The sequence below is a fragment of the Lactuca sativa genome, chromosome 5, assembly GCF_002870075.4.
Source record: "Lactuca sativa cultivar Salinas chromosome 5, Lsat_Salinas_v11, whole genome shotgun sequence".
In the NCBI taxonomy this organism is placed as follows: domain Eukaryota; kingdom Viridiplantae; phylum Streptophyta; class Magnoliopsida; order Asterales; family Asteraceae; genus Lactuca; species Lactuca sativa.
This window is the reverse complement of record NC_056627.2, coordinates 163,755,430-163,768,976: the sequence shown is the minus strand read 5'-3', so window position 1 is coordinate 163,768,976 and position 13,547 is coordinate 163,755,430. Positions and strand designations below refer to the sequence as shown.

The 13,547-nt window shown below is 36.5% G+C and overlaps 1 protein-coding gene across 1 annotated transcript; it reads right to left on the bottom strand.

The window, feature by feature from the left end:
* LOC111877033 (uncharacterized) lies at positions 1–2,408 on the bottom strand. The gene is made up of 7 exons (XM_023873582.1): positions 1,535–2,408; positions 1,274–1,429; positions 1,115–1,159; positions 759–992; positions 233–615; positions 126–131; positions 1–6 (listed from the first exon to the last, which is right to left on the bottom strand). The coding sequence occupies exons 1-7, from the start codon at positions 2,406–2,408 to the stop codon at positions 1–3; spliced, it is 1,704 nt and encodes a 567-aa protein (XP_023729350.1).
* Between the last annotated feature and the right edge of the window lie 11,139 nt (positions 2,409–13,547).

Genomic DNA, 13,547 nt, shown 5'->3' with positions numbered 1-13,547 from the left:
TCAAGTCTGTAAAATTGAAAGAGATACTAATAAAGAAAAAAATCGTCTAAATAGAAACTATATCGATCTTTGTAAGAACCAATCTTCAAAAGTTTTCCAATGATTATAAACACCGATTCTCATACATTAACCTAAAATTATAAAAAGAACGAGTTAGACATAAATACATATGATATTATGCTCAATTGAGAAGAATACAAATAATTTTTTTTTAAAGTATAAAAAGTAGTACCTTGCTCACTTTAAGTTGTGCCCGTCTTTGCTTCATAGAAGAAAAATCATCTATAATTTTATATGTGGAAAACGTGTCAGCAATCTCTCTCTCAATGTTAATAAGCAGACAACTTTTAAGAAAATCATCATTCATGGTAATCCGAAGTCGTGTTTTCACGATTTTCATTGCTGAGAATGCCCTTTTAGATGTCAAGGTAGAAACATGAAGCATCACTATAATGCGAATCAATCTGTCAAGCAAAAGATAATTACTTGACTTTCCTGTTTCATGTAGGCCCCTACACAACTCAGAAATTGTAGATGAATTTTTCAATTGTGGGTGATTGCGCACATCTAGCTCATAATGTCGTAACTCAAGTTTCAGCAAATTAATTTCATGCTCTGTAAAGTACAAAGGATAATAAGTTGTTGCCAATTTACATATATCTTCAACATTCAAGGATTTTTTGGATCTAGCGCAACACTAAGACGAAGAAGCTTCGTTACAGACTCATTAAATCTAGAGTTTAACTCTTGTAACTAACTGTCAATAGCAGCAATAAACAATTCAACTCGGTAGTGATGCTCTACAGTGATATCATCTTTATCACGCCGTGTTCGAATTACATATCTATAAGTTTCATTCATACCAGGAACCAAAATGTCATTCCTTTTACAAAAGCAAACCACTTGATGCAAAAGCGATTGCCAACCTTCATCTCTTAGTTTTTGAAGCAATATTTTTGTTGTGGAAACCAAGACCAATGCATTAACAATATCTATAGATTTTTTTGTAAAGATTGGCAAAGTTTGTCATTTATCCCCATTATTTCTTTCATCATATGTAAAACAATGACAAAATCAAATGACAATGCATGTTTAAGTGAAAATATTGCATCACCTTTTTGAGAAGATGTAGAACCTTTTGTAGCAATGTCAGTCAACACTACACAAGATGGACCAAAAAGTCTCATCAAACTACATATTGATTTGAAATGAGAACTCCACCTAGTATCTCCAGGCCATTGTAATGTTCACATTTGATTTGTTCCTTTTCCACTCTCAATCTCATCAACCTCAATTAAATGAGAAATTTCAACAATTTGAGCATCTTGTAATTGATCAGTATGCTTGGAAGAAGAACTTATGACATTAACTATAAAGTTTAAGGTTTTGAAGAAGTTATGTACCTCAGTCACATCTTTAGTCGCTGCAACTAGAGCCAATTGCAATTAATGAGCAAAACAATGTATGTAATAAGCATAAGGGCATTCCTTTAATAATAAATCTTGCAACCCATTCCATTCTCCATGCATGTTACTAGCTCCATTATATCCTTGACCCCGAATATCTTGGACACTAAGTTTATGAGCTCCATCATATCCTTGACTCCGAATATCTTGGACACTAAGTTTATGATAAGACAATGAACCCATTATTGCATTTTTCAAGGTCAATGAAGTTGTATCTTTGACATGAATCAAATCCAAAAATCTTTCTTTGACATGTCCTTCTCGGTCAACAAATCTCACAACAATAGCCATTTGTTCTTTCTTAGATTCATCTTGAGACTCGTCAACTATCAAACAAAATTGTGCCATCCCGATTTCATCACGAATGGCTTTTTGTACATTTGTAGCTAAAACACGTAATATTTCTTTTTGGATATCCGGTGATGCGTACTTTGCATTTTGAGGAGCATTTTCTAACACAACATCATCAATAGTCTTGTTATAAGAAGCAAGTAACTTTATAAGTTCAAGGAAATTCCCTTGATTTATTGAGTCAGGTCGCTCATCATGACCTCTTAAAGCACATGCTTGAAATGTGAGCCATTTAATAGCCTCAATAGAAACTTTAAGGCGTAATATATTATCCATAACTTGTTGAGTCGTTTGTTTCTCAATCACATTTTCTATGTGACACAACTGGTTTTTTAAATCTTCATAGCATCTAACAGAAAAATTATGTGCTGAGGCCGGAGTCTTACCTTCATGGACGATGAAAGCACAATCTTTGCCACAATTCACCTTTTTCCACCTATTAAATCCTGTCACGGTAAATGTATCTGACCCGACTCTTCTAATAGGTTTCTTATTAAAAAGAAAGTAAGGGAAACAAAATGCAACATCTTTTTTCTCAGAATATTCCAACCACCAAAATTTTTTAAACCAAGCTTGTTGAAAATTGCGCATAGAACCATTTGGACCGCTAGGACTAGAAGGATACTTTGATTTTTGAATTTGGTATGGTCCAAGTGTAATATACAATCGTCTAATCTTATCACGTTGGTGACTTGGATAGCTTAAGATCAAAGGGTGTTCTCCGGGATCACGAATCAAAGAATCTAAGTTTACCTCTCTTGAATTTGAAATATCATTTTTTTTTCAGGTTCAACATTAATCGGATCTTCCATATTACTATTCATTTCTGGTTTTGGGCATGTATTAGCATTTTCCCCAATATTATCACTAACAAGATGCGGTTGCAGATCATTAACATCTTCTATTCGTTTGAAAAAAAAATCAATGGTTCTTTTTTTGCTCATAGTTTACCCTATAATTATAAAAATTAAGAAACCAATTAACCAATCATAATACCATCATTAATTACAAATTATAATGTTCAAAATAAATATTAACCACAAATTACAAAAAGCTTAAATATATATTAACTAGTAAGAATTAAAAAGTTACTTTTTGGATGTCCGATGAACCTACAGGATGACTAATTGACTATAATTGAAGACTTGAAATACTCCCTTTCAAGTATTATAGTGTACAAAATAAATATTACCGCAAATTACAAAAACTTAAATATGTATTAACTAATGAGGATGATGATTAGAATTACCTTTTGGGAGTCTTGAATTTAATTGTGATGAATATAACTGAAGTAATCCACGATTTGCCGGCTGTCGATAAAGGTTTAATTGTAAATGTATACTGCGTACGCCTAAAGTATTCAACATAATATTAAATAAATGGGTTGTAATAAGGGGGGCAGTGGGCTTAAATTAATTTTTTGGGGGCTTAAAAAACTAAATATTATAATACTATATAAATAAAATAAAAGATGTTTGGGGGGGGGAGCATATCTGCTAGCCCCTGCATTACCTCCGCCCTTGGGGGTTTGACAGAGAAAACCTATTTTGAAAGATAAATACCTACATTTGGAATTGGGCTTTATTGATTGTCATCGCAAAATGTAATCGGATTGGAAATTGTTTTCGTTTTAGCTTGAATGGGAACATGTCATCTTCAGATGGACATAGACGAATCTTTGGCAAAATCCAGTACACTTGTAGCAGATGTTGGGGCGAGGAAGAGAGTGTGTGTAGCGATTGGTCACAGATCGAAATCCAAAATCTACTATAGACTTATATAACATGTATGTGTGTGTATGCGGAGCAATAGCGAATGTTGGGGTGAAGAAAAGTAATGGCGTTGGCTAGAGATTCTAGAATTTTTGTTCTTAAATAACCCGTCCTCTATCATTATATTTTAAAAATAAGATCATATTGTTATTATTATATTTATTAAGCTTATTTCAAAAAAAGTATTATATTATATGTTTTCTTTCTTTGTAAATTATAACATATCGCCACAAAATTTTAATGGAATCAAATAGTTTGTTGTAAATTGAACTTTAAAATTGTCAAAATAAAAAATATTTTTTTACAAAGTAATTAAATTATGTTAAATACATTAAATTTTGATGAAATAGTCAAACAAAATGCAAAAGAACAAAAGTATGTTATTAAAAAAACATATTCTAAAAGCTAAATTGTTTCAAAGAAAAAAATTATTTTCTTACTCTCTCGTTCAATCCACAATAAAAGTTAATTGGTTACAATAGAAGCTTAATATGTTATTTTAAAAAACATGAGTATATTCATAGGTGGGTGTACGTAAGTAAGTGAGTATATCCCGAGTGGAACCAACAATTCCACATACTGTTAGAATCAAACATTAAATACCAAATCTAAATGGTCTTTTAACAAATTATATAATTATAAACAAAATAATACAACAAATAATCAATATATTTTTTGAGTTTCATAAGCTATTTCAAGAAACCTAACACCAATCGGAACAAATTTGCAAAATAATAATAATAATAATAATAATAATAATAATAATAACTAGTGTCTCACAGAATTGTTACAATAGAAGTGGGTATATGTGATTTACAAAACATACCATCCAATTATCATCAATACCACAATACGTGCACATATAGTCATTTCAGTAGAAAAATAATAAGAGAAAAAAAATGAAGGGACTTACATTCATATTGAATCAGATTAAAACATATAGAACCTGTATAAACTCGAAAATATGTTTAAAAAGATTCAAGTTTATTCTAAAAACTCCCTAAATCAAATCAAACAACTCACAGTCTAAACCTAATGGGATGTATGTGTTCGTAGAAAACATAAAGAGGGAGATCTAAGTGGCGTGGGTCTTTGTTCTTGGCATCAAGCCTAGTGATATTAAGTCCAAAATCAAATATTTGAATTTACATTGAATGCAATTAGGTATGCCATGTAGTCTTTGATGTTGTTTCTATTGGAGTTGTTGAGGGGTAGACTAAGAATATTTACAACTTCATTTTCTATTCTATTTCTTTATATAATTTGCAAATACAAAAGTTGCTTCTCCATTTGTTATTGAATGAGCCCCTGAAGTAAAAATAGAAAATAAAAATTATCAAAGTTACCAGAATAATTGTGATTAGTGTAGATAGAAATGGATGATGATGGTCATGTAATATAAAGAAACCAAAGGACTCAAAGAAAAACAACACCAATAACAAATAATAATGTGATGAAATAAAAGTACAAATGAAACTATTAATAGATTTATAGAGATGATGCAAGTAGTATTTAAACAGATTAGAATTCTCACAATGGTTAGCGAATTCTCAATCATAGAAATCATGAACCTAGAAATAACCCATAGGCTACAACAACATGAAGAAATCATAAAATAGAAATGGTGAACTAATTCTCAAACATGGAAATTGTTAAACAAAATCTTAGTTTTAAAACATATACAAAACGATATTAAATTATAAATACACCACATAATCATTTCGTTATTAGCTTACTCTACATCAAGGTCCAAAATAGAAGAAACATATCATCACCTTTACTCAAAGCTAAGTGAATGCCCTAAAAAAGACCAACCTTATCTCAATAAATACATATCATACTACATTCCCCTGCATCCATAATAAGGTTTTGATAATCAACATCATTATAGACATAAAGACCATGTTATTATTAAATATTTCAAACAAACCTTTCTGGTTCTCATGGAAACACTATAATGCATGATCTTACTAAATTTAATGCACTCTAAATCTTAAAAAACATGCACATCAGTGGAACTGGTAAAAAAGAGAAAGAACATCAAAAAAATCACACATACCTGATATGGTTTTTCATTCTTTTCCATTTGGCGACCACATGTTAATCAGGATCCAGATCCATCACTATTAATCCATCCCCCCTTGGTTAAAATGCATAAAAATATGAGTTTGCGTTCCTTAATATCGACAAGATCCTCCTTCTGTTGGTTCAAATTTGATGAAAAATCATCACCAAAAATAGAACTTTTTGCCTACCCTTCAAAGGAATGCAGGATATGAGGTTTGAGTGTTGGAGATGACGAACCTATAAACATATGTAGATGAAGCACCCATGAAATGTGGTGGTTGTCGAGGCCAACAAAATTAATAACCCTATATATTACACACTAAAATAGTGTATAGTGGTAAAGGGATCGAATTCATGGAGATTGGTTCAATTTTATAACTCTATGAAACATCTCTTTGAAAAAATACTTGTAAAATGACAATAAATTAAAAATGGGGGGATTGGTCTTTTGAAATAGTTGAAATAAACTAGAATTAAACTAAGATTTAAATAAAAAATTTCAACAAAAATAAGAGTTTGATGTAAAATCAATAAGAGAATGATGGTTGACTTAAGGTTTCCTCACTTTGACTTTTGATGAACATATCATTAGAATCCAATAGTGCAATACCTGATTTAAATCCTTAATTTGGCTATAAGAATCCAAGAAGCTTGAGATTACCTAGACTTTTCTTAGTCGTTAAAATGGTTAGAGAAGCTCATAACAATTTCCTTAGTCAAAGTCATAATTTCCATTAAGCATGTAATTAGTGAAAGTCAACTAGCATTAAGAACCAAAGAGTCACCAAATCCAAGAGGGGTCAAATGCTTTCACCACCATGTTGGAGGAAATGTTTTTATGATTGTGTGAAGCAAAAACAACACAAAAATCATTTGTTGCTTGCTAATTTGAGGATCCTTTACTTAATCAAGAAATTAGCCAACTAATCACCACAAACACATTTAAACTCATGAACTAAAACATACAAGTAGTGATAAGATGTTAAAACACAAAACATTCCCATAAAGATTTAAGAACATGTTCATGGATTCTTCAACATTCAACAAAAGTTCAAAGGATTCAACAAAAGTCAACCAAGATTAGTTTAGCTAAGCATGGCTAAACTCAAAGAAACAAAGTTAGAGAAGATTGTACCAAACATTAAGCAAGAATCAAGAGGTAAAAAGATGATGTTCTTGAGGTGTTCTTGGCCTTCAAAAGTCTTCTGAAGTCCAGAGAGAATATTCAAAAATCGGATGTCTAAGAGTGTGCAAAAGATAGGCACCAACCTTCCCCATATAGCTCAAAACATGAATTCCCAGAAATGCCCCTGCAGGGCCTTGCAGTGCTTCTGCGCGGGTGGTGCCTGACATGGGCTTCTTTGAGTTTTTGGGCCTCCAAAGCATATCCTACTAGCCCAGATCGAGTCCAATCACCTCCTAGCCCATTTTCTTCAATTTTTTCTTCATTTAAGCCCAATTTGGCCTCTCCAAATCCTCCAAAGCTCGTGCGCTCACCCGATTAACAATCTCCACACGCTCGAATATTCTTTCGGTTCTTACAAATTCAAACTTCATTTTCTCCAAGCCTTCAAATAATCATCAAGCTTGCTCCATGCATCATCTCCACAATCACCAAGCCTAACATCCTTTTTGTCTACCAACTCCCATCGCTTTCCATACGTCCCGAACACTCCCGCTCCGCTAGACCCGAAAACCTGCAATTATGCTCACAAGATTCGAAAGTACCCGAAATAGTCATAAAATAACAAAAAGGAAAATATTCATGGAAATTTTCTAAATTCTGAATGAAATATGCTAAAATAAACTATAAAAAGAAGTAAATAAAACAAACTATCAAATCACCCCAAGCTTAAACCTTACTTGTCCTCAAGTAAGACAAGACTAAAATAAACTCGGGATGAACTATTCTAAGAAAAATAAAAAGAATGGATAGAACCGTAGAACCCGATCACTGTTAGTCAACATGGTCAGAATCGATCTCGCTGTTATCTCATAGATTTTTCATCCAATGACAATGGAACCATAAACCACATCCAGAACAACTCCTCTAGGTGAGTAAGGAGGGATGGTCAGTCGCATCCCCAATGGAACATGCATACAATGAAGAACATCTGTAGTAGGGAGAAAGAAAATGGATGGGCTCGTATAGAGCTCTTCTTTTTAAGTGTACACTCTAATCACGAAAGTTGCGTGATCACACGTTTGTCGGCCACTCTCAAGTGTGATTTGGTTTATCGATCGAGCACCATTGTAGGAATCAGTTCACTTAGCGTTGACCCGAACCTCCCGTAGTATCTGACTTAACGGTGTCTCTAACATCACCAATTTGCAAAAAGAAACAACTCGATCTATATACAAATAGACAATCCTAAATAAATGAATATCAAACGCCAGGTGACCAAAATGTAGGGAAATTTGTTCAATAATTGAACTGGTCACTTATCTAAGTTTGTTTGTTTGTTTGTTTTTTGTTTTTTTAACACATATTGAATTTTTGCTTTTATCAAAATAACTTTTGACTCAAAATTTGGTTCCCAAAATTATGTAAGTGGAACCGAAGGGGTAAAAATCATAATCCGAATGGTCTAAGTGTGAAAATGACCATGTGTGGAGCGTAAATATGCGAGCCCCTTTTCAAACTTTTGATTTTCCATAAATAAAGAAAATGCCCTAATGTGGGCTAAAAGACACTCTAAAATCCTAAAAAAATCGCGAAAAAGATATGGTGATGTAAAGAGACCGAATATGGATTCTACTCGGGGACAAGCACCAGTGCATCATCCTAACAGTTCAAACATGATCAAGTGTGATCCTCTCGGCGGTATTGACCGCAAGGCTAAAAACATCCATTTCTATAGTATATCCTACAGTTGTTAGTATCGCATGTATAATTCTTCATGAAAGCTACCTGGCCATGATCACTTACCCCTTTAAGCTTCCAGCATCTGATCCCGAGTATGAAGTCCCAAACTGCAGCTAGTGGTCCTGGTTCGGTGGGTGAGATAACAACAAGATCCTGGACCAATAATGATAAAATAATTATGAACCTGTTCCATGGCATCCAAGGGGGTGAGAATAAACAGAGAACAAAAATACATGAATGTTAATGCCCTAAGCTAAATGGTATGCAAAAATATACAAGTAGAAAAGAAGAAAATAAAATCTTTTTGGAATTTTATAAAATATAAAAAAAATGAATGCGAATTAGCCTAAAACTAAAATGATATGCAACCTAACTAAAAATGCATGCAAAAAATAAAAAAATAAAAGGAAAATAGAAAAGCCCCACCCCAAGCTTAAGAACAAGCATTGTCCTCAAAGTTTAAGGTAAGGGCAGAAATGACCTAAATCGGGGGATCGGGCGGCGGGAAATGCCCGTAGCGATAATGGTAGTCCCACATATCCTGGACCTGACGCGAAGTGGATGGGAAGGACTGCTCCACTCGACTAACACGTGTTGCCACATCTTGGATGGCTTGGGTGTTCGCTTGCATTTGAGTGTCAATGCATTGGACTGTAGAGAACATCGTGGCGAACTGGTCAAAAAATGTAGGGGGAAATATGATGGGACTTCATGTCCCCCTGCTGATGCGGCTGGTCAAAATGTTATGGAGGGGCCTGGAAGTGGTCATTCTGATACATCGGCTGCTGCATCGAAGGCTGGTCAAAGTGGTCCTCAGCTTCGGGCATCTCTTCGTCTTCTTTTTCATTTTCTTCCTTTGGTTCCTGTGCGTCGTCACCCTCATCATCACCGAATTCTGGAAATACACCTGCTTGGGTCAACTGATATGGAGGAAGCCAAGTGTCGGGGTCATGTGGGCCGAATGAAGAACCGATCCAACTTGGAAGGATGTAGACCGGGGTTTTGTCAGAGTCTAACCAACTGGACGTGCGGGTTCCCCGATCAAGCAACATCTCCATCCTAATGAGAGCGTCACAGTCTAGTAGGAAGTTCGGTGGGGCGTCGACAGGTATGTACTCGGGAGCCGGGAAGTGTAGGCCGACAGCTTAACCTATGATCGTGATAAGTCACCCGATGAAAATTTCCCCCATGGTACACTGGCGTATGGAGTCACATTTGTCTAAAAAGAAGCCTGAAAAATTGAAGGAGAGTGCATGCCTCATGCTTCGGAGGAATAGTAGCTCACATATGTTGATTTGACCGGGCTCTAGGCGCCCGAAGATGCTTGTCATGAGAACTCGATGAGCAATTCGCCAGCAGGGGCGAACGATGTGCTTGGCTCGCTGTCGGTTTGGGTTGAAGGTAATGAGACCGGAAATCTGCATCCAAAAGCGTGCATCCAGGTTACGCATTAAATCTTGGTACTCTTGATTTTGGGGGCTGATGCGGAATCGATCGTCTATACCCATGATCGAATCAAGCTCTTTGTATGTGAGCCTATGGCACTCCCCTTTCAACTGGAATGTGAGGACTTTCGCAGCATCATCTCATGCATATGTGCTAAGAAATTCCATTGTGGGTTCCTCGTAAGTTCTGTTACAGAGTCTAAGAAAACCACGCCAACCCATTTTTTGGAACAAAAATGATACACCATCATGCACCCCAAGCTTTTTCATGGACTTTCTATGGTAGAATTTTGTCGGATGGATTTTGCGACCCCGAAGGTTGGAGCGATAGGTTTTAATTTCAACATTTGTAAGGGAAGGATCGCTTCCCTCTTCTCCTCTTTTTTTCGTTTACCGGCTGCTATGCGTGATGGACCGACGACATCCTTTTGCGGGTTAGGATCAATCGAGGATCCATGGGTGCATGCCCGAGCTGCGGTTTTTCCCATTTTCAAGACCTACAATATCAAAAACAATTTCACCAAAGTAATCCCTCACCTTACCAGTCTCAAAGCAATGGAATTATCTTTAAACTGAACACAAAAATTTCAATAAATAACGACACCCAACTTTTGACAATTCAAAATGGTTTCAAACAACACCAATTGGTTCCATTTGACAATTCTAACAAAAATTCAACAAAATTTCTAGATAAAATGAGCAAATCCCAACCAAAATTTAAGCAATTTTTGAGCAAATTCCCAAGTAAATGAACCACTTTCAACTATTCTCAAACCAAGTTATCCAAATAAACCGGGCAACAACTAACGAGCCTAGGCAATTTTCAAAGCATAATTGGATGCAATTATTGTATCTAAAGAATGCAATGTAATAAAAACCAAGGAAAGAAAATACCCGATTCAATCGTTTGTTGCCCAAAATTGAACTTGAACTCGGAATCCGCTACCGTACACCCCAAGCTTAGTGGTTGTTCGTGGGTGCCAAAATGCAAGACTTGTTCACTAAAACAATATTTTCAACTTGATTATTGCGAAAAATCCAGCGGCGGCTCGTGGAGGCTCAAAAATTATGGCAAAATTTTTTGTGAGATTTTGAGGTTTTATTCGATTGGATGTAAAGAGCTTGGACAAAGAAACACTTTGGTGGTGTCAGAATTACGAGAGGTGGCCGGAGTTGGCCGAAAAGTGGCGAAATAATGGTGGTGGCGCCCCTAAATCCGGCAACGGATCGGAGTAAATTTTGGGTGGGGTTTGTAGAGCATGGAAAATGGTGAAGAATGGCGGTGGTCTCGTCGGATTCCGACCGGTAGAACTCCGGGAAATCGAATTTTAGTGAAAAGTGGGTTTATGTGTTCTTGAGAGTTTGAGAGAGAATGGTGGGTGTTTGAGAGAATGAAATGAAGAAGAAGAGTTGCTGGAGGTTTTCAATCCATATTCAAGTGTGGTCAACACCTGGTCAACTCATTAAACCACCTGGTCAACGAAAGTCAAAGGCAGGTCAACAAAATGAGGATTGGTCGTCAGGCAGCACGTGGGTCGCGCAGGGGGGGGGCACGTGGGTTGCGCGGATCATGCAGTTACGATTCTAATATGTGTCGCAAGTTGAGGGCCGGCCGCGCACATCAACCGCGCACCCGTGCACGGGTCGCACAACATCCTGCTCCCGGTTCTCTATTTTTGTCTGTTTTCTTCCGTTTCTTCACTAGTTCTTGATTCGGAAGGCCCCAAACTCCTAGAAACTCTTAATTTCTTCAAAAATAACTCCAAAGGACACAACAAAACATTTCAAAACTTCTTTATTCGAACGTAGAAACATGAAAGTATAAAGCTTTCCAAAAATGCCCTTCTTTAACGTCTTTGGCGAGACGTCCTTCTAGCTTGATTCAATACAACGGGACATCCAAGTGGATGATTTCAATAGCATTTGCGTTAAAACCTTCATAAAATGGCTTTAATCGGTGCCCATTGACTTTGAAATATTGTCCCGTTTCTTCACTTTGGATTTCGACCATCCCATGGTCAAAGGTCTTTATTACAACAAATGGGTCAATCTACCTTGATCTTAATTTGCCCGGGAATCACTTCAATCGTGAATGGTAAAGTAAGACCCTAGCCTCGGTTCAAAATTCTTCCGGGTGATGGACTTGTCGTGGAAGAGCTTCGTTTTTTCCTTGTAAATTCTCGAGTTTTCATAAGAGTCATTTCTCAATTCTTCTAACTCTTGAAGTTGAAGCTTTCTATGTCTTCCCGCCTCATCAATATTGAAATTGCATTTCTTGACCGCCCAAAATGCACGGTGCTCTAACTCGACGGGAAGATGACAAGATTTTCCAAAAACCAATATGAAGGGGGACATTCCTATCGGGGTCTTATAAGCAATCTGATAGGCCCATAAGGCATCATTAAGCCTCAGACTCCAATCTTTCCTTGTCGGATTCACTGTTTTCTCTAGAATAGACTTTACTTCACGATTCAAAACCTCCTCTTGACCATTCGTTTGAGGATGGTAGGCGGTAGAGACACGATGGGTCACATTGTACTTTTTTAGCAAGGCCTCCATCATCTTGTTACAAAAATGCGTCCCTCGATCACTAATCAATGCCATAGGTACACCAAACCTTACAAAAACATTAGACTTTAAAAACTCGATAACCGTTTTGGCATCGTCCGATCTTGTGGCTTTGGCCTTAACCCATTTAGAAACATAGTCAACAGCGAGAAAAATATAAATGTTGCCAAATGGGACGGGAAATGGGCCCATGAAATAATCCCCCATACGTCAAAATTTCACAAACAAGGATTGGATTTTGGGGCATTTTGTTCTTTTGCAAAATGTTTCCTGTCCTTTGGCACCGTTCACAACTTTTGCAAAACAAGTAACAGTCGCGTGACATGGTCGGCTAAAATAGTCCACACTCAAGGACCTTTCTCAAGGTCTGGCTAGGTCCGAAGTGTCCCCCACAAGCAAATTCATGACAAAATTGTAAAATGGATTGATGCTCTTGTTGGAGTACACATTACCTAATGATTTGATCGGGACAATGTTTCCACAAATAAGGTTCATCCCACACATAGTATTTTGCATCACTTTTGAGCTTGTATTTTTGTTCACGTGTGAATGTATCAGGATACCTTTTTGTGACCAAAAAGTTAACGATATCAGCATACCAAGGAATAAATTGAGTAAGGGAAAAGAGATGCTCATCCGGAAACTCCTCCTGCAAAGGAGGAGGAGTTTCATTTGAAGTGATCCGGCTTAAGTGGTCGGCAACAAGGTTCTCACATCCATTATTATCCCGGATTTCCAAGTCAAATTCTTGTAACAATAGGATCCACCGGATGAGTCTTGGCTTTGCATCTTTCTTTGTCATCAAGTACTTGAGTGCCGCATGATCCGAATACACTATGACTTTGGTACCGAGTAGGTATTGTCTAAACTTCTCCAAAGCGAACATTATGGCTAATAGCTCCTTCTCCATGGTAGAGTAGTTGCTTTGAGCATTGTCTAGTGTCCTTGATGCATAGTAGATCACGTGGGAGGCCCTCCCACTCTTTTGACCCAAAACGACGTCAATCGCATA

What these genes read in the sequence shown, in the direction of transcription:
- LOC111877033 (XM_023873582.1), bottom strand. Translation starts at nt 2,408, where the DNA reads ATGCGCAATTTTCAACAAGCTTGGTTTAAAAAATTTTGGTGGTTGGAA. An exon ending in TCAAGGATATAATGGAGCTA is followed by an intron (nt 1,430 to 1,534) that starts GTAACATGCATG and finishes AATTGGCTCTAG; the next exon opens with TTGCAGCGACTAAAGATGTG. An exon ending in TTCTACATCTTCTCAAAAAG is followed by an intron (nt 993 to 1,114) that starts GTGATGCAATAT and finishes AAAAATCTATAG; the next exon opens with ATATTGTTAATGCATTGGTC.